Source organism: Thamnophis sirtalis, unplaced genomic scaffold (assembly GCF_051295495.1).
Source record: "Thamnophis sirtalis isolate CommonGarterSnake01/CBP01778 unplaced genomic scaffold, rThaSir2_p1.2 scaffold_3, whole genome shotgun sequence".
Taxonomy (NCBI): Eukaryota; Metazoa; Chordata; class Lepidosauria; order Squamata; family Natricidae; genus Thamnophis; species Thamnophis sirtalis.
Genome location: NW_028261383.1, coordinates 58,129,573 through 58,149,914, shown reverse-complemented (window position 1 = coordinate 58,149,914; position 20,342 = coordinate 58,129,573). Strand labels below are relative to the sequence as shown.

Sequence of the window (20,342 nt, the reverse complement as noted above, 5' to 3'; positions counted from 1 at the left end):
GTGAAGTGCACATAGTCAATCCTTAGCTTTTTTTTTAATAGCGTGGATCCCTCCAATCATTGGCGGCACCACACATAAGTCTGTTAAAGTATGGCACATTCTGTAGTGTTGAAAGGTACACATGAATAAGATTACGTTCTAAATTAAAAATGAGTGTCTGTTTTTCCCTTCAATTTCCTCCACAGATAGTCCTTGACTTACAACCACAATTGAACCAGAATTTTCTGTTAAGATATTTGTCAAGTGAGTTTTGTCCCATTTTATGACCTTCCTTGTCACAGTTGTTAAGTGAATCACTGCTGTTGATAAGTTAATTACCCGGATGTTAAGTGAATCTGGCCTCCCCATTGACTTTGCTTGTCAGAAGACAGGGGATCACATTGGTTTAGGATACAACAACAGTAGGAATCAGTTCCCAAACCTCTGAATTTTGATCACAGGACCATGGGAAAGCTGCAAAGGGTCATCACTGTGAAAAACAGTCATAAGTCACATTTTTCAGTGCTGCTGTAACTTTGAACTGTCATTAAACAAACTGTTATAATTCAAGGACTACTTGTATTATACATTCATGCATATAAGTGAAGGCATACACAGAAAGACGGGGAGATATAGATATTTCCAGGATAAGTGAAATATTCATTTCCCCCACTATTCCAAACCAAACTATTTTTCTTCCAAATAAGTAATGGGATGTCAGTTTCAATGCACGGAGCTTAGCTTATCGAAAGGTCAGTTAAATAAAAAGAGCTGCTTGCAAATAGCTCTTCTTTTTTCTAAAGGACCCAAATGTTTTGTTTCCAGCTACCTTCCTAGCTACTCTTCATAAAGCTGAAGAAGATCATCATGTGATACAGAAATAGTCTCCAGAACTGTAATTATAAACACAGAGAAATGTGGGGGTATGTGTTTTTTTTTTTAAACGAAATAACAGCACTAAAAATAAAAATCCAAAATACTTCAGTACCGTTACGCGATGCCATCTTGCAATTCCTCAGACATATGTTGCCATCTCAGGTCCATATGCTCTGCTGGTTGGCTTGCGCTAGAGTGAAGATAAGCTAGCTACCCATAAATCTTCCGAAGAGACGGTGTTGGCCAAGAACCTTTGGTTTGGGAGTCTGCCAAATGGAATTCAAGCTGAAAGTGAGAAAGGTGCCCGCCAGAAATTCAAGGTCAGAAGCTGTGTGGTCTGTATGAGAAACTGGGAGGGGAGCTGAGATAAATGAAGTCATATGACAGGTAGGATAATGCTACCATGGAAACGTGCCATGTGGCACCAAGACGACATTGCACATTTTTCTAACTCAGGTCTTTGATTACATCATTTTATATACAGCGTTCGAAGAGGAGGAGGAGGAGGAGAAGAAGAAGAAGACAAAAGGAAGATGGATGAGCGGGCAAAAAGCCATTTGCAACAGGCTTGTAATATATGCTTACTCTCTTTGGACAGAGCAGACATGCTCAATGCTTAGATTACGCGGAGAAAACTTGGGTACCACTTCTTCAAGTCTAATCTACTGCTTCGCCCTTTCAGTTTAATTTAATGTTAGTTCCTTGCAGTGACTACCTGCGTGAGAACAGCAGCATGTACAGCATCTCTCTCAAAACGTCAGTCATGTATTATTATAAGTCAGTGGGAAAACTAAGGCAGAAAAACATGGTTTTGAGGAGGGAAGGAAGAAAATTCCCATTTCAAATTTCCTAGCTTTTCATCCATCAAAGTACTAGAGGTGATCATTTTTCAATCAGAATAGAGCTGGAAGGGACCTTGAAGATCTTCTAATCTAACCCCTGCTCAGGCAGGATACTTTATACCATTTCAGGTAGGTGACTGTCCAGTCTTTGCTTAAAAACCTCCAGTGATGAAGCACTCACAGCTTCTGAAGGCAACTGTTCCACTGGTTAATGGTCCTCACTGTTAGGAAGTTTCTCCTTAATTCCAGGTTGCTTCTCTTGTTGATTAGTTTCCATCATTGTTTTCTTGTGTTGCTTTCTGGTGCTTTGGAAAATAAATTGAACTCCTCTTCTTTGGGGAAGCTCCTCAAATGCTGGAATGCTGCTATCATGTCATCCCAGCCCTTCTTTTCTCTAGATTAGCCATACCCAATTCCAGCAACCCTTCTTCATATGTTTTTTTTTAAAGTTTTTTTTATTTTAATTGAACAAAAACACAAAAAAAGAATCATCCTTCATTACATCTTGTAGAAAGCATGTCGATTGGTTACAGATAACTTTCATCCATTTCTTCCACAGTCATTACTTATAGTTCATATTAGATTATACACTTTAAATCAAAAATCTTTGTATATCTTACTATCAATGTACCACAATTCTCTTTTGATTACAATTATTTACACGTGCTTTTACCTCAAATCATTCATAGTTAAAGACACAACCACATAATGGCATTCATTAGCTATTTCAAAAAAATCCTCCAATAACATTACACCTTCATAACATCTTCTAAGTAAAAGTCAATTAATAAAGTTTCTAAACCTTTTTTCCCCTTCCCCACCAACTCGCTGTTTAGGATTTGTATCCAAGTTGATTTTGCCAATACCAGAGCATGTATATAATTAAACAATATCCATTGACATTTCGTTGTTATTATTGGCTAAAAATCATTTACTATTTATATCCCATCTCCTCTCATCAGATAAAAAAAAAACCTTACATCTTTATGACAAGATCTAAATAAAAATTTGTTAATAAAATTTATAGGTCTTTTTCCCAGATCGCAATTTGTAATTTAAATCCAAATTTCTTTTACTAGTTTGCCAGTACATGTATATATCATTAAGCTGTATCCATTATCATTTCATTATTGTTATTATAGTTATTAAATAAACATTTAATAACAATCTAAAACAATCTAAGAATTACTAAATTCCTACTTATTCATCACCAAAATCAACTAATTTTTTATTATCAACTTTCATTTTCAACCTGTATCTTTCCAGTAACAAAACAGTCTTATCTCTCTTGCCAATTGTGGTGTCAGTCTTCTTTTTATCTCCTTTATAAGGTTTTTATAAACTTCTCTCCGCACTTTGTTGCTTGAAGGATATCTCAGATAATCTCGTTGCCCTCCAGCTATTACTAAAATTACCTTGTCTTTGGTTGTCAATCGTGCTTCTGAAAGAATTTCTCCTCTTAAATCCATCATCATTACCATTTTTTTTTCTTCTGTATCTTGGAATCTGGGGTAGGGCTCCTATTCGTCAAATTTCCATATTCCCTTCTTTCCACTTTCACCCGCATTTGCTCCATTAATAAATTCATCTATTGTCTTGTCTTTACCTTCTATGTCTTCATTCTCCCCTTTAATTTTTGGGGCTCCAACCCCTTCACCTTTTGCTGTGAGGAAGACTAGTCTTTCAAACTTCTTCTCAATTCTCCCATATCCTTTCAATAGATTTTGAATTCCAGCCAAGATATTTTGGAATTTTAAGGTTTCCTCATCTGAATATTGATCCATATTTCCAAAAAAGAAGGAAAGAAAAAAACTAATAGCCACTGCCACTCTAGCCTTCTAGGCCTCTTTTATTTTTTATTTTAGGTTGACTTGAACACAAGTTCTTTTATGCTCTTCAAAGGAGAAGGGTTCTGTTTTTTCCCCCTTTCTCTCCCCTGCCAAAATAGTTCTCAAAGGCATCTGTGAAAACAATTCATGCCCTTGGCTCTTTATCATTTTCTGTAAACAAGTTGCAAACCCTTCAGCTACAAAGTCAGTGAGATCAAAGAAGGAAAGAGAAGAGATATGTTGTTTCAAAAACTCCAGCCTCTGACCTCCGAGTGGCAGTGTTGCTACTTTTCACTTTCTAATATTTATCTCTGGCTTATAGGAAACAAAGTTCTTTAAATTTCTTTAATGGAATTTAATAACAAGTAAAAGGAAGAATTGTTAAAATAAAAAAGAAGGTTTTAATCCAGAAGTCAAAAAATAAAGCAACAAAAAGCAGAAGAAAAAAAATCAATCCGTTCACTTTAAGAGGAGAAATGAGAAACATTATGAGCACTTCAATCCACAAAGTATAGTTACAAAGAAAAAAAAACTTTCCAAAGCAATCCAATATAAGTTAATTTTGCCACTTAATTCTTTCGCTTAAGGATCTAATTTGGCTTTTTTTTTAAAGTTTCTTTGGGCAGTCTTTCCCAAAATAAAAAAAATACCTCACCACATGGACTCACTTTCTCTTTTCACTTCCTTCCTTCCAGAGCCGTCCCGACTTTATCAGCCTGGGGCTGCCTGTTTACCGCCAGCTTGAAGTGCTTCCCTTGGGTCTATCAGGGACTTTGCGATGTCCCTGAGACCAGCAAGGCTTCGTCTTCCTGATCACTGTCTCTGCAGGACTGTTTAGGTCCCAATGGTCCATCCAGTGGCAAAAGTACCAACGGCGGTCTCAGAGTGTCAAGACCTCACGTTGTGACATCGCAACGTTGGCTCCTCCTCCCGCTTTCTTCATATGTTTTTGTTTCCTTGATCATCTTAATTACTCTTCATTGCACTTTTTCCAAAGTTTCAACATGTAGTAACCAAAACTGGGTGCAATATTCCAGGTGTGGTCTTATTAAGGATTTATAAAAAGGTACTAATACTTCACATGATTTTGATTCTTTATACAACCAACCAACCAGCTTTTTTGACTGCTGCCGCACACTGCTGGCTCATGTTTAAATAATCGTCCACTAGGACTCCAAGGTCCCTCTCACAGTTACTGTTTTTGAGCCAGTTTTTGTCTAATCTGCATTTGTAACTTTGGTTTTTTTCTTGCCTGCTTTTCTCCACATTAAATTTCATGTTGTTGGATAGCCCACTGTTCAAGTCTGTCAAGATGCATCTAGCTCCTGAGCTTGTCTTCTGGGGCGTTTGGCTATTCCTGCCAGGTTAGTGTCATCTGCAAATTTGATGAGTTCCCCTTCTATTCCCTCATTTAAGTCATTTATGAAGATATTGAAGAGTACTGAGCCTAAGACAGAATCTAAGGACTACTCATTGAGTATGGTTTGTCAGTCAGTTACAAATCCATCTGATGGTGATGCTATCTATCCCACATTTTTCTAGTTTACCAAGAAGTAGCTTGTGGTCTACTTTGTTGAATAACTTGCTGAAATCTCAAAATGCTATGTCCACAGTATTTTGCTGGTCTACTAATTTAGTCACTCTGTCGAAGAATGAAATAAGATTGGTTTGGCATGATCTGTTTTTAACAAACCCATGCTGACTACTAGTTATAACTTTATTTGTTTCTAGATGTTCACATATCTTTTTAAATTATTTTTTACAGTATCTCCCAGGTAAGGCTGATTGGTATGTAGTTTCCTGGATCTGGGCTTTTTTTTTCTTTCCTTTCCTTTTTGAAAATAGGAGCCACATCAGCCTTTTTCTAATCCCCTAGAAGTTCTCCAGTGCTCCAGGATTTTTTTAAAAGATATGGTACAATGGTTCTGAAATGACTTCTGCCATCTGGAATGTAATCAGGCCCTGGTATATTCATCAAGATCAGATAGGTGTTCTCTTACCATTTCTTGCTTATTTTAATTTTTATTTCTAGTCCACATTTGGCCCACAATGCATACAAAACTGAGTTGTCTTCTAATTGTTTTGTGCACACACTGTACCTTTGGGTTTGTCTCCTAAAACAGAGGCCTTCTAAAAACAATAAAGGGACAATCCCCTTTCAGCTTTCATGCAATTCAAATGAAAGATGTGAATGATTTGTAAATCAGATTCAAGGATTTTCTTACCATATTACTTCAAGTGTTTTGTCTTGTCTGCCAATCCTGATCCAACATACCTTTAATATCTTTTGGATATCTACCTTAGCTTTTATCCACTTCTGTATGGGTATGTCCATGGCATCAGCAGGAGCTAGGTGGACTAATGATGTGTCTACATTTGCTTCTCCTTGGTATTGTATTGCCTCGTAATTTCCTATCTGTGATTATTTGTTTTGGTTCCCTCCCCTGCAGAATTCTAGAAATAAATGATGGAGAAGAACTTGGGACTCTATCAGTCCATCAGCAAGGTAACTCTTTAAAAGCAGAAAATTATAGCAATAGCACTTAGAGTTATATACCGCTTCACAGCCCTCTCTAAGTGGTTTACAGAGTCGGAATATTGCCTCCAACAATCTGGGTCCTCATTTTACCCAGCTCAGAAGGATGGAAGGCTGAGTCAACCATGAGCCTGCTGAGATTCAATCTGCCAAACTATTGGCAGCCGGTGATCAGCAGAAGTAGCCTGCAGTTCTGCACTCTAACCACTGCGTCACTGTGGCCCTTAAATTATGGAACCATATGAACTATAACTGGCTGGGGGTAGTGATGGAACCTATGTTAAGAAAATATTTCTTAATGCAGCGTTTCCTAAACATTTTCCCCTCAGGATCCTTCCCATTTTTAAAACTTATAAGAACCCCAAAAGAGATTTTGTTTTTATGGGTTATCTATATTTATCATATTAAAAATTAAAACGTATACATTTATTTCATTTTTTTTAAAAATCCATTACCATTACTGCTTTTCACAATTGTTTGATGGGATTTTAATATCATGTTATTTTTCAACATAAACCGGCAAATTATTTTGATTTTGTGGGTCCCTTAGAAGGACACTCAGAGGCCTTTGGACCACATTTTGATGAACACTGCCCAAAAACAACTTATGGGCAAATACTTGGGCAGCTTAGAATGTTATAGAAGCCATTTTGTTTTCAACATAAACTAGCCCACAGAACATAGAAAGAAGTGTATGTTACACACACTATGCTTCTTCATGCCCATGCAGAAATCCACCCACTCACACTCACATATATGGTATACAAATACAATAGAATAGAAAATATGGTAAATACAGCAATGCAAAACCTTCCTTCATTGCATAGAAAGACAAAGACTTCAGAACAAAACTGAATAACACAGTTGGAAGGGACCTTGGAGGTTCTCTAGCCCAACCCTCTGCTTAGGCAGGAAACCCTACACTACTTCAGACCAATGGTTATCCAACATCTTCTTAAAAATGTCCACTGTTGGAGCATTCACAACCTCTGGAGGCAAGTTGTTCCACTGATTGATTGTTCTAACCATCGGGAAATTTCTCCTTAGTTCTAGGTTGCTTCTCTCCTTGATTACTTCCTATAGACACTATTGATAAAAGGTCTTGGAATCCCAGAAGCCATGGTCAGTATGTTTTTCCTGCTATGTTTTTCCTACATTCTAGTTTATCTATTACTGTCTTTGTTTCTTATGAACGTTCTTGATTTTGTACATCTTGATTTTCCTTAGCACTTCTTGGAAGTAGTGCCTCCTTCCTCTACCCCATTGTCATGCTTGCAACCTTCCTTAAGTCCCATATTTGGTCTAAAATGAAGAAACTAGTTTTCTAAAAAAAATTCCTGCAAATGTATGTTAGACAAAGAAAAGACACACAAAAATCCTGTGCAGAGGATTGTGGAAATCTAACATTGGCATAAAACTATACATGGTATACATGTATAGACTGTTACTGTACTGGACCTAGATTTGCTCATTTTAGTATTCTCCCCATAGGCATCATGTAAGTTGGAGAGCAAATCAGAAAAAAAACAAGATTCTTCGGGTCTGTTGAGCTGAGTTTTTTCCCCTTTTCCTTGCAAGAAAGAAAGAACTCAGGCTACAAGCACAAGAAAATTCTGCCTGCTTTTATTCCAAGGGGAGTCTGCTTAGGACTCATTGTGTTCAGTCAGCATCAGAGGTGTTATTCAGCCGGTTCTGAAATTCAGAAATTTTGAGTAGTTCGGAGAACCAGAAAACAGGCTGGCCCCACCCCTGCTGCCTCCCAGACTCCCAGTTTTCTTTTGTTGGTCTTCTTTTGTTGCCCTGAACGGGAGAACGGAGCTGGAAAGCAGGTTAGTGAGGTGGGCTGGGGTGGGAATGGAGATTTTGCAGTATCCCCTACCACGCCTGTAAAGCCACACCCACAAAGCCACATCATGCCCACATAACCAGTAGTAAAAGATTTTGAATCCTACCACTGGTCAGCATGTGATCCCCAGCCTATTAACTACTAGAAACGCAGAATCCTGTATTATTCTAGAATCCTTATCAGTGAAGAAACTCTTTGTCTAAATGCTCACTTTCTATACAAGGAGCAAGGGGGAATTGGTTTACCCTTGCCCCCTTGAAGCTATGCCAGTGGCTTCTCCCAAGCTGCCTCCCTCTCATTGCATTTTCCACTATTTGCTCACTTTCAACCATCTCTTCCTCTGCTATTACATTCCCAATGACTTTCACACAAACCCTCCTTCACTTCACAAGCAATTATTGGGGTGTAAAGAGGGCAAGGTCATCTCCCTTTCAAGTAAATATGGTAATCATTTTCTCCCGGCTGTTTATTTATTTTTAAATGTGCAATCAAAAAGCCACTTGTGGCTTGGCTGTCACTTAGTCAAAATATTAACGTATTTCAGACATTAAGAATATAAAAGCCACATCTTTCAACTTCTGATGAGAATCTAGAGTTTAGGAGCGTTGTTTATTCATTTATTGTCCAGAGCAATTGGAATCTTTGGGAAAATTCTGTGATATCATAATACCGCAGACAATTTTTATCCAAAAGAGGAGCTTAGAAACAACCTCTGGTTCTAGGTGCTTTTAAAAAGTTATTCTCCATCCATGAGATAGTGCTAAAATGATCAATTTCATTGGCAAAGGTAAAGAGATTTAGGTACCATCTCAGAAGTATTGCTTCACCTCCTATTTTGTTCAGTACCCAAGAATTTCATTCATGATTCTGGAGTTTTTGGAGTTTCATACTACAAACAGTGGAGGAAAGCTAAATAAGCTGTGGTTCAGCAAATACGGGTAATTTTCTTCCACATGCAGCTGTGATCTAGCCTGATGTTAAGGCCTTTCCCTCACATTTTGTGATGCTCTCATAGCAAAAAATTGTGGCCCGTGACTTCATGCATTTATTGGGCAGTTACCTTTTCATTCATGTGCTGGGAGCAGATGCCTCCAACTTCTTGGGTCAGCCAGGTGTGGCTAAAAAGGAAAGATTTTCAGTGCTGGTGTTCAAAATTTTCTGCATTGGCCTAGGACCATGATGCCGAACCTATGGCATGTTTGCCAAAGGGGGCACGCAGAGCCCTCTCTGCGGGCATGCCAGCCATTGCCCCAGTCTAGCTCCACTGCGCATGCGCATGTGCCTTCCACCAGCTAGCTGGTCTTCGGGTCTCTGCCACACATTTGCGATGGGCAGGGTGCATGCAGGGGATGTGCATGGGCGACAGGCCGCATGCACAGGGGGCATTCGCATTGCATTTTGGGGGCCTCATGCAGTGCCCCCGCACCCTGTTTTGGCTTCCAGGTTGGTGCAGGAGGCCATCCAGGCCCAAAATGTGGCACAGGGGCCGTGGGAAGGCTCCTGCACCAACCTGGAAGCCAAAAATGGGCAAGGGGATGGGGCGCATGCGCGGGGGGGAGTGTGGAGGGGGTTGCATGTGCATGAGTGGGGTCATATGCACATGAGTGGGGTCATGCATGCATGCACAGGGGTGCAAGCATGGGGCAGATCAGGTGTGCGGGGGGTCACACGTGCATTGCATTATGGGTGCAGCCACGTGTGCACGCTTTTGGCATGAAACTCACTGTCTTAGGAAACTCACCTGGTAGGTTGGCTGTGCTTATTTCCTATGCCCTTTGATACTGCTGAGAATTCTCTTTTGCTTGTAGCCTGATCATCTGGTGATGAGATTGTTTTTAGGATGTTGCTCCTTCTGTGAACTTCCTTAACTTATCATAGATTTGGGACAATTCCTTCCTCCCCATTGTCTCCTCTGTATTATTCAGCAGAGCCATGGCCCTTTCCCAAGGGCATAGGTGGCTGGGTAGAGGGGGAAGGGGAGGGAAGTGTTCCTACTGTCCTTAATTTATCTGATGGCCCCAACTAAATTTCTCTGAAGATCCCATGTTTTTGTGCTTTTCATAAGGTACCCCAAGACTGCTGATTGTCCCTGAACATCTGGAATACAACTGTTAGAAAGCAATCAATTTAATACATCATTTCTGTCAAACGCAACAGATTTTTTTAAACTGAGATCATTTGCACTAGTGGTATCTCTCTGATCTTGAGAGAAATACGTAGCAGTTTTATTTGCTGAAAACTGTACTGATTAGATGAACTGGAACCATTCCACTTCACGCTACCAAACTGTGTCAGGGTATCAAATCAGTATGAAGTAGACTGTCTGTCACCGTTATCCACCCTTCTAGTACACAAACATCAGATTGTAGTGGTGCATTTTGATAATATTTCTGCAAATTAAGCTCAGATAAGTCTCCGAGTATCGTAAGAAATTAGAAAACAAAAATCCTAGTCTAATTGCTACCACGAATGTGCAAATGTTCATTGAATACAAAACTTAGGAAAAGGATGGGAACCCAACAGAGGCAGCAATGTGTACTTGGGACAGATAGCGTCAAACAGCCTCAAGATAAGAATTAAATGCATTTGTAGCAATACAAGCTAATGCTTCAAGGTATCTAACTAAGTTTGGGGCCATTAACCTTCTTGTTCTTTCATGGCGCTGATTTGATTTGCATCACTTAGGCCGCAATCCTATATGACCTATCTGCAAAAAAAGCCGGTCCCATTTTGCAATATAAAACAAATTGGATCCCATCTTCCAGTTTAAGAGTAAATAGGATTGCAACTTCAACATGTATAGCTTCATTCCCTTGTCATCACAATCTGCAATAGGGAGTTTATGCTGCCAGGTGAATTGGAAGTGGTGTGAGGCCAACAAAATGGTGAGAGGGAAGAGTATGCCGTCACTCAAAGGAAGTATTCAGAAATCAAAGGCTTCCATACAAGACCTACGCAGGGGAAACCTGACTTGTAGAGACCGTAGATGTCTCTGTCTTGGTGCCAGCAGAAGTGTCATCATCTGCCAAAGGATTCTTTCCACAGCAAAGCGTGGTGAGCATACAGTTGCGGAACTACAAATAAAAATTAAAAGATCATTAGCACATGCAACTTGCATCATCGGGAACAAGCTATAATAATCGTCTCAAAAGATCAGTGATAATTCTAGAATCTGGATCACGCTGATGGTTGTTCTACCAAGAAGTGCACGTTCACAATTGGTCCTAATGCACCAACTGCAGCCCCTCCTCAGCTGCAGATTTAGTGAAGGTTAGCCACGGTTAGGTACATATTAGTTCCAATTCTTCTCAAGTACCACAGTGTGCTTTAAGTTGGGTCTTCAAAGTAGCCACAAAATGCAATTGGTATAAACTGTAATAAACTGGTTGTTGATCTGTGCATGATATGGGGACCATATGATGCCTGTTCTGGGCACAACTTAAGGTGCTAATGTTGACCTTTAAAGCCCCACATGGCTTACAATCAGCTGACCTGCCAAACCTCCTCTCCTGCAATGAGCCTTCCCTGTGTCTGATACAGTGGTGGGATTCAGCCAGTCCGCACCTATTCGGGAGAACCGGTTGGTAACTTTCTAAGTAGTTCAAAGAACCGGTTGTTGGAAGAAATCTCCTTTTGTTTTTTTCCACTTTACAGGGCTAATCCTGTAAGGAAGGCAGGAAGGAAACATTCTAGTATTGTTTCTAGCCTAATCTTTATTGCCCTGCTTACAGAAACTGCCTCTCCAGTTAACTCTTATTACATTGCAACAGCTAAGGCAAAGCGCCCATCGACCTGAGTGACCTTGAGTTGGCCAAGCCCACATGATCACATGACCACTGAGCCCCATCTACCCAGATAGTCATTAGGGCAGAGAACCGGTTGTTAAATTATTTGAATCCCACCCCTGGTCTGATAGGTGCTTGTGAAGATGCCTCCTGTGCCACAAACCTGGCTATTGGATACCCAGGGCTTTTTCGGGGTAGTTCCAGCTAGGGAATCCCTAAATACATAGCTAAGAAGATGTATTTAATTTTCATTCCCCCCTCCCCAGAATTTAGGGTGATGGCAAGGACACAGCTCTTTGGTCAAGCTTTTATCATTTTAATCATTTCAAGTTTCAGTCTACTTTAAAGTCATTAGTTTTATGTGCTTATAAAATGAATATAAATTGAACTTGATTTAAATTGCAACAATCGTACTTTTTTGTTATTGTAAACTGCCTTGAGAGTTGCAAGGCAAAATGTAAATTTAATAATAAATAAAAGGCATAAAAATATGGACACTGTTGTGTGTATTCATTCATAAGGGCAGCCTCCCACCATCTGCCTCCTTCTGCCTCCCTGGCCCTTTAATTAATTTGGAATGATGGGGTTTGTCCCAAAGGTGCTTTCTCCAAAGCCAACTGGACTTTGCTTTTTCTATGAAGTCATTTCACTTCTCAACCAAGAAGCTTCTCTAGTTCTGAGTAAAGTCCTTCAATTCTTCAGTTAGAACTGAAGAAACTTCTTGGATGAGAAGCAAAACATCTTCAAGAAAAAAACCAAGTCTAGTTGCCTTTTTGAAAAAGTCTGGTTGCCTTTTGGGACAATCATGACTGGGGGATAGACGATGAGGTTTGTAGTCTAATGTAACTGGCTGGCATAGTTGGTTAAGTCTTTATTTGTCTTTCCATGGCAGCTCCTCCTGAAATCCTAAATAAAGTGCTTGTGTTTATCTTAATTGATCCCTGTGTTTCAAGGTAAGTGAAAATCCTTGGCACCCTCTAGACACCAAGGAAATAATTCATAAGCCTATAATTCATTCTGCTTAAAATAACAGAGTTCAACCTTCTTGCCTTGAAAGGCTCACAAACAGTGAGATTCGTTAGCAGCTTCATTTGATCCAATGAAAGAAGGAGAAGCTTTTGGTATGTTCAAGGGTGTAAGAACATCTTCTCTGGCCCCAAACTTCAACCCCTAACCCCACCTCCCTCTGCCCCACACACCCCTTGAACAGTTGCTTGGGATTTTCAGACTGATGTGTCAACCCAGCAAGATGCATTGCTGCTTAACACATAATGAAGCCACAAAATTCACTCAAGAGTGGATATCAGAAGTGGGTTGCTCCTGGTTTGGCCTGATTCAGCCGAACCAGTAGTGGTGATTTGGCCTGGGTCGCAGAACCGGCAGCGACCCAGGCTAGCCATGCCCCTGAACCGGTTCCCTGGTCACTTTTGCCATTGCCGGCATGTTTCTGCGCATGCGCATAACAATTTATAGTCAACTGTGCTTGCACAGTCAACATGCGCAAAGCGCAGGCGCAACGAACTGGTACCAACTGGTACAGGAACCCACCCCTGGTGGATGTGTCATGGGCCAGTTTCATTTGCCATCTGGCAATGAAACCACTGAAAGTTCTGTTCCTTTACCCCAATCCTGTGTTTATAATACGGAGAATAATTAGTCTACCTGGCAGGGTCTGCAGCATGAATTATTATGACGTATATTGGAAGCACTTTAAGCACTTAGGGAAAATGCTGTAAATGCCCATCATCGTTACACTCTTGAAAAGCCGTGGCAACATTTCCAAGTTACCTGTTTGTTCATTACGATATAAATCACTGGATTGTAGATTGCAGAGCTCTTGGCAAAGAAGGACGGGATGGTCATAAAGACAGGGCCAAAGTCAGATCCTTGATGAGTAAAGATATAGAAAGCCACTGAGGCATAAGGGACCCAGCAAATAAGGAAGGCAATCACCATAAGGATGACCATACGAGTGACTTCTTTCTCAGCCTTCTGGGTGGTGGCTGATTCCTGTTGCTGAGCAGCGGCCTAAAAAGCACAACAAGGGACGTGGTTGAGACTTTACAACTGTGCTGTTTAGAATGGACAGATGTTAACTGAAGGAAGGACCATGCACACTGTAAAGCATGTGGAACAGTTGTGGGATTCACTTACCTTCCCTACCATTAGCAAATGTCTGCGCATGCGCACGATCTTCTGCGCATGTGCAGTGTTCACACATTACCTCAGGGTGGGTGGGTGGAGCTTCCCGCAGCCACCGCTACCGGTTCACTCGAACCGGAAAGAACCTGTTGAATATCACCTCTAATATGGAAAGAAGAAACTCTACATTATGTGGAGCTCTCAGAAAACATGTGCGGCCTGCAGTCCTACCTGTAGCTGACACATTGTGTGTGCGTGTGTGTGTTTAAGTTAAAATTAAATGTAGTAAACATAAGGGGGGGAAGTCTGGATAAAGGAAACCACTTATGAAAATAAGTGGAGGAAGTTTGAGAAGAAGGTGGGTTTTACTTCACACCTGATCATTTGGGGGTTTGCCTATCCCCCATTGTTCTTCTGTCTCCGTCTTCATGAGGCCCTAACACAAATGCTTCCATAAATTATTATAAATATAAACTTGGATTTCTTTTCAGGAAAGCACATATCTGGGATGCTGGAGAAGGATCAGTCAAAAATCTATTAGAACTTGGTGAACTCTTGGCACTTGATGTAGCTAGAAAAGCCTGGGAAATTGCAGATACACTGCCGAAGATGGTGGTGGTTATGACTATAACATTATTTCCAAAGAGAACCAACCAATCAAAACATTTAACATCTTAACAACTCTGGTTCTTATTCTCCATGAGTGGATTTAATGTTTTCAATGTGAATTGGTCTGGTGGAGAAAAGGTTCCTCTTTCTTTAGAATCACCCACCTCTTTAACAGTGCAGATAAGACGACCGTAGCAGAAGAAGATGACCGTCAATGGAATGACAAAGTGTACAAGGAACATATAGATGACAAAGGACTCATTATGGACTTCTGGGGTTGGCGTATAATAATCAACTCCACATGAGCTCTGCATGCCTTCGGGGATATACCTGTATTTAAATAAAATATAGTGAAATATTACGGTGCTGAATTAAGTAGTCATAAGGTAAAGGTTCCCCCGCACATGCGTGCTAGTTGTTTCCAGCTCTAGGGGCAGTGCTCATCTCTGTTTCAAAGTCGAAGAACCAGGATTGTCCGAAGACGTCTCTGTGGTCATGTGGGTGGCATGACTAAATCTGAAGGTGCACAGAATGCTGTTACCTTCCCACCAAGATGGTGCCAATTTTTCTACTTGCATTTTTTACATGCTTTTGAACTGCTAGGTTGGCAGAAGCTGGGACAAGAAACGGGCACTCACCCTGTTACGCGGCGCTAGGGATTTGAACCGCTGAACTGCTGACCTTCTGATCGACAAGCTCAGTGTCTTAGCCACTGAGCCACTGTGTTAAATAGTCATACTAGCCCTTTAATATTGTTAATATGTACACTACTTCCCTAAATAAGAGAAAATTATGTAGGTTTTGTGACTTTGAAGGTATCTTGGGAGAATTTTTTACTTATTTGAGAGTAGTAAGATTTCTTTCTTTATTTTTATTTTAAGATAAATATCAAGTAACTAAGAGTCAGTTTTGTTTAGTCATTAAGACATCAGGCAAGAAACTGGGGGATTGTAAGCTCCAGTCCCACCATGGGTACAAAGCCCCCTGGGTGAGCTTGGGCCAGTCATTCTCTCTTAGCCCTAAGAGAGAGGCAATGGCAAACTACTACTGAAAACCATGCCAAGAAAATTGTAAGGACTTGCCCAGGCAGCCTCCAAGAATTGGACACAATTGAGTGAAAGGGGAGAAAAATCAGGTAAACAGAACTAATTCACTATTCTGGCTATTGTGTTAAATAGCTATTCATTTGTTTCTTCATTAACATATGAGTCTGTGCATTTGGTACCAGTCTTAGAGGCTTGGAACTGCTGAGGCTTTTAGCCAACTCAGTTGGCTGATATTGATTTGAATAGTCACCTTATTTGTAAAGTTACATACAGAATAGAGGAGGAGAATAAGAAAAGCAGAAAGATAAGGAATGTGGACATGCACATTAAAAGAGGGGTTTAACCCTAATAAATAAATACAGGAGTGATATCGTTGAGATTTTGGATACTCACAGCTTGGTGCCAACAAAAATTCTCTGTATAAGTTATTTTTCCACAATAAGATTAAAAAAATGATGATTTGAAAAAAATCCCAAAGTATCTGAATTTTTCCAACTTGGCATCTGATGTATTGAGCCGATCAATGATCATACTGTATGGGGAATCCTGGAAATTGCTGTTCAACACACCCAGAAAATGCCAGGTTGAAAAAGACTGACAAATTTATTACCTTGAATATATATAGCAAAAGATATGATTGGCCCTCCTCGATCTACATATTAGTTCTATCCCCATTAGTTCTTTTATATCCAAACATCAATTCAAAGCAGGGATTCAACAGATACCCACCTTGACCATCCAATCAGAGGAGGAACAGCACAAGCCAAGGCCATGATCCAAGTGAGAGACACTCCCATGATGGCGTGAGTTTGGGTGAAACGGAAGTTGCTCATGGGCTTACAAACTACTACATATCTTTCTACAGCCAGGATTACGAGAGACCAAAGAGCTATCTCACCTGTAAGAGAATAAAGCAACCACTCGGATAAATATTAGAGAAACAACAACAGAAAGGTGGGAAAACATTTCCATGACCAAAAATGAAAATATTACTTTCTGATTTACATTGTTGTGATCCTTCATAACATTGTTGTATCGTATCACATTGCATTTATGTGCTTCCCACTCAGAAAATAACCTTGGGATATTTTGCAAGGATAAAACAAGGAACAACAGTAAAATGAAGTAAAACCACCTAATAGGACATAAAAATCCAGACAGTCATATAATTAATTTGCATTTAAAAATTTTAAGACCATAAGTTACAAACAAAAGTGTTAATATTTAAATGCCTGCCAAAGGGCAAAATGTTGATAGATGTACAGGGAATATGCCAGCTTGATTTCTTTAGGAAAGAACAGAGAGAACCTCAGGAGTAAAGGCATTGGGAGAAGAGACTTCTGGGGCTCTTACAAGCAGTAGAGATGGGTGGGGAAAGATGGGTTCTTCATCTTGACAGGACATAAGCTGTTTAGGGATTTAAATATCAACAACACAGTACACTCTGAGGCCCTGTCCCTGAAAATCTCAGGTTCTGACAACTGCACGTCAATGAAATCTAATCTTTTCATTAGCCACATTCAGTCTTTGGTCTGGGGAAAACAGTGTAGATCCCTGATCTGTACCATTTTGAACAGGGGTGGAAAATTAACTGGGGATTAATGTAGGTATATTAGAGTGTAATACTTAAAATGGCCAGATCCAATAAGCAGTTTTTCTACTCTGTTCTTCACCAACTTTAACTATGTATTTTTTTAAAAATTTGTTTGGTTGTCAAACATGTACAAGATAACAAGTATAGGTATGAACATAAACATGAACATAGGAAGTAAATACAGATAAATGGGGACAGTAAGACAGGGACAGTAGGAACGCTGTTGTGCTTATGCACGCCCCTTTTACAGACCTCTTAAGAATGGGGTGAGGTCCATGGTAGACAGTTTGAGATTGAAGCTGTGAGGGTTTGAGGCTGTAATTGTCTCCAGACATTCTGCCACCTGTAACATATTACAATAACCCATATTAAGGGTTTGCCAATAGATGCAGTACAGGGCAGATAGATGGAGCATGACTGCTACAAGGCACGAAAAGCGAGCCATTTTTCTATGGTAGATTGATCTTATGTATTGTAACTGCCTCAAGATGCACGATGGTAGAAGAATAATGAAATCCTTCAGCGGAGGAATGGATTGTGAAAATGTCAGAACTCACAGAGAAGGCAAAATTGAACCTGTTGGGGCAGATTAAAAACAACAAAAAACTTTCCTGAAAGACTAGAAACCTTATACAGACTTTTTGCTGAAAGAAGAAAGAAATTAAATGATGATTTATGGGTTTGAAGATTAAGATAGATATGGACTAAATGAGGGCCTGGAGGAATTTATATAATATCTAAGGAGGAGTCAGGGTTATAAAATTGTAACTATCTGTTGAAAAGAAGATCAGAAATCATTATATTTCTTAATTTTATTTTCCTTTTTCCCCGTTTCTTTCTTTCCTTTCTTTCGATTTGACTTTTATTGTATGGAAAAATATTAATAAATATAAATAAAGTCAATGTTTTTCTGAGGAATTTTCAGATTGGTGATGTAATAGGGACATTGTAAATAGAATATTCTGGGCTCAATCCTTGGCACTTCCAATGTACACCAAGCATCAGAGAAACCTTTGGGGATAATTCTGTTATCCAGAAAAGTGGAAGTATCAGGCTGCATCTTAGCTAAGTACTCTCTTGACATTCCCAGGATCTTATTCCATGTCTAATGAGTCTCTTTGAAAGTGTCCTCATTTTTTAAGTTCCATCTGTATATGAATGTGGCAGATCTCTGTAATTTTGCCCAGAGCTGTCCCACTGAAATGCAAAGAGTAGGGAGAAATTTAATAAGGAAAAAAAATAAAGCAGCCAATCCCTTTTCCTGCCCATCCTAAAATATCTATATGGGTTTGTTTATCTTTTTATATTTTATTCATAAAATAATTCAATCTGTGCAACTCTCCTCTTCAGACAGTTATTGCCTAGGGAAGTATATTTATGCCCAAAGAAGGAAACATTGGCATGAAAACACAAATAAGAGTGGGTTAAACATTTAAACTAAATTTGTTTGTCAGTGATAGCATGACCTCTGTAAAAGCCATACAATAAAGAAAATAAATAAATAATAGTGAAATAAGTTACGATTAGGGCATTGCTGTTCTCTACCCCTCTAGCTCACACATCAGAATTTTCAAACCTTCCTCAAAATTGTAAAAACCCATCATTTTTCATTCCTTTCCATCTCCAGTTTTGAACTTCAACAACATTCCAATATTTATGCCTTAAAAGTCACAACACGCCTTTTATTTCTGTCTTGAAGAATAGTTGAATGTAGGATTTGTCCCTCAGAGCATTTAAGAAGGGTGAGTTCTTGGAACATTTTAAGAAAATCTAAATGTTAATTTTTTTCAGTGTCTGCCTGCACTCAAGCAATAATGTTGGAGCAGACACTTCTTAAAAGTTTGCTTCCTTCTCAAGGAACTTCATTAGAAGTTTGTTTCTTTTGTAGAGTTTTACATTGTTTTTGTAAATAGTGAAATCAATGGAATTTGTACAAAAGCCACCTTCCTAAACTTTAAACATTCCAAACATGAAATAAGCTGAGATTTATCCACTTTCTTTGGTTATAAATAACGGCATTCTAAAGAGAGGAAGACTTTGGTAGAATTTGTTTTTCCTAGGTTATTTTATTTCAAAATTAGGGCTCCTCTGAGCCCAGTGCATTTGAGTAGTAAAATATATAATAATAAACCAAATTTAAATCATTGCAAGATGATGTTTCAAATTGACTTGAACACATAAATAATTTTTAATGCTTTAAATTTACTGCAGACTGGTGTGTCGATTTAGTAAAGTTTGCCAGTCCATTAAATTGTGAAAACTTGCCACAGACACCTATCACTTGCCTGAACCAGACAAAGATCACAGTAAGAATTTTTGTTTAAAGAAGAAGGTTGGTGAACAAATTAACAAAGTTTTTATATTAGTGTTTTTGTATCCGAGTGTGATTTTTACCATTTCATAGCCACATTAATAACTTGGTTCTTTTTTTTTATTCTGCTCGCATTTACAGTAAGTACAAGATACTACATTCAAGACATAACTAGAATTTTAATTGTTTTGAAAGTTCTGCTTTGGTGTTATAAAGTACATGCTAAGAATCCTACAGGGAAAATCTGAACTATGTAATGACAACCTACAGGTTCATTAAGGGAAAAATGACACCAGAGGAGGAATTAAAATACATACCACCCAATGTAGCAAAGAAGCCTTCAACGTTGCATCCTACTGTCCCAAAAATGAAATATCCATTCATGGAGGTGTACATGGTGGTGGTGAAGCCAACCAAAACCATGAATAAATTGGCTACTGCCAAATTTAACAGGATGTAGTTCAGGGGTGTTCTGAGTTTCTTGTGTTGGATGGTGACGTACAGGGTTAGAAAATTGATGGGAAGTCCAAGCAGAATCAGAAGAAACATGTACGCGGCCAAGGCAGAATATTGCCATGGATCTGCCAAATAATATTGGGGATACTCAAATGGACTCCGAACAATACCAGTCTTGTTCGACATAGGGATATAGAAATTAAGGCCTTCCGTTCCATTCATGGTGGCAACTTCTTAGATATCTCGTTTCCAAAAAAAAAAATGCCTGTCTTTCTAATTCTCTTCTTATATATGAGCAGATATTTGTTGAGCTGCTCCTTCCAAGCTAACACTGCTCCTTTTATAAAAGGTGACTCTGGTTAAGACTATGTTACTGGTGTCAGCAAAACTTAGACTTAGGTCAACATCAATCATAATAATCCAAGATAGAATTGGTCCTTGCATTGACACTCACCTGGTACTGTGCCTTTATTTCAAAAGAGCTGTTAAGC

At 39.3% G+C, this 20,342-nt stretch overlaps 1 protein-coding gene across 1 annotated transcript; it reads right to left on the bottom strand.

Moving 5' to 3' along the window:
* Positions 1–9,445: 9,445 nt before the first annotated feature.
* On the bottom strand, positions 9,446–20,090 carry RHO (rhodopsin). Its single transcript, XM_014059138.2, has 5 exons — positions 19,713–20,090; positions 16,220–16,388; positions 14,609–14,774; positions 13,482–13,721; positions 9,446–10,982 (listed from the first exon to the last, which is right to left on the bottom strand). Exons 1-5 carry the CDS (start codon positions 20,071–20,073, stop codon positions 10,860–10,862), a joined length of 1,059 nt encoding a protein of 352 aa, XP_013914613.2. The 5' UTR covers positions 20,074–20,090; the 3' UTR covers positions 9,446–10,859.
* Between the last annotated feature and the right edge of the window lie 252 nt (positions 20,091–20,342).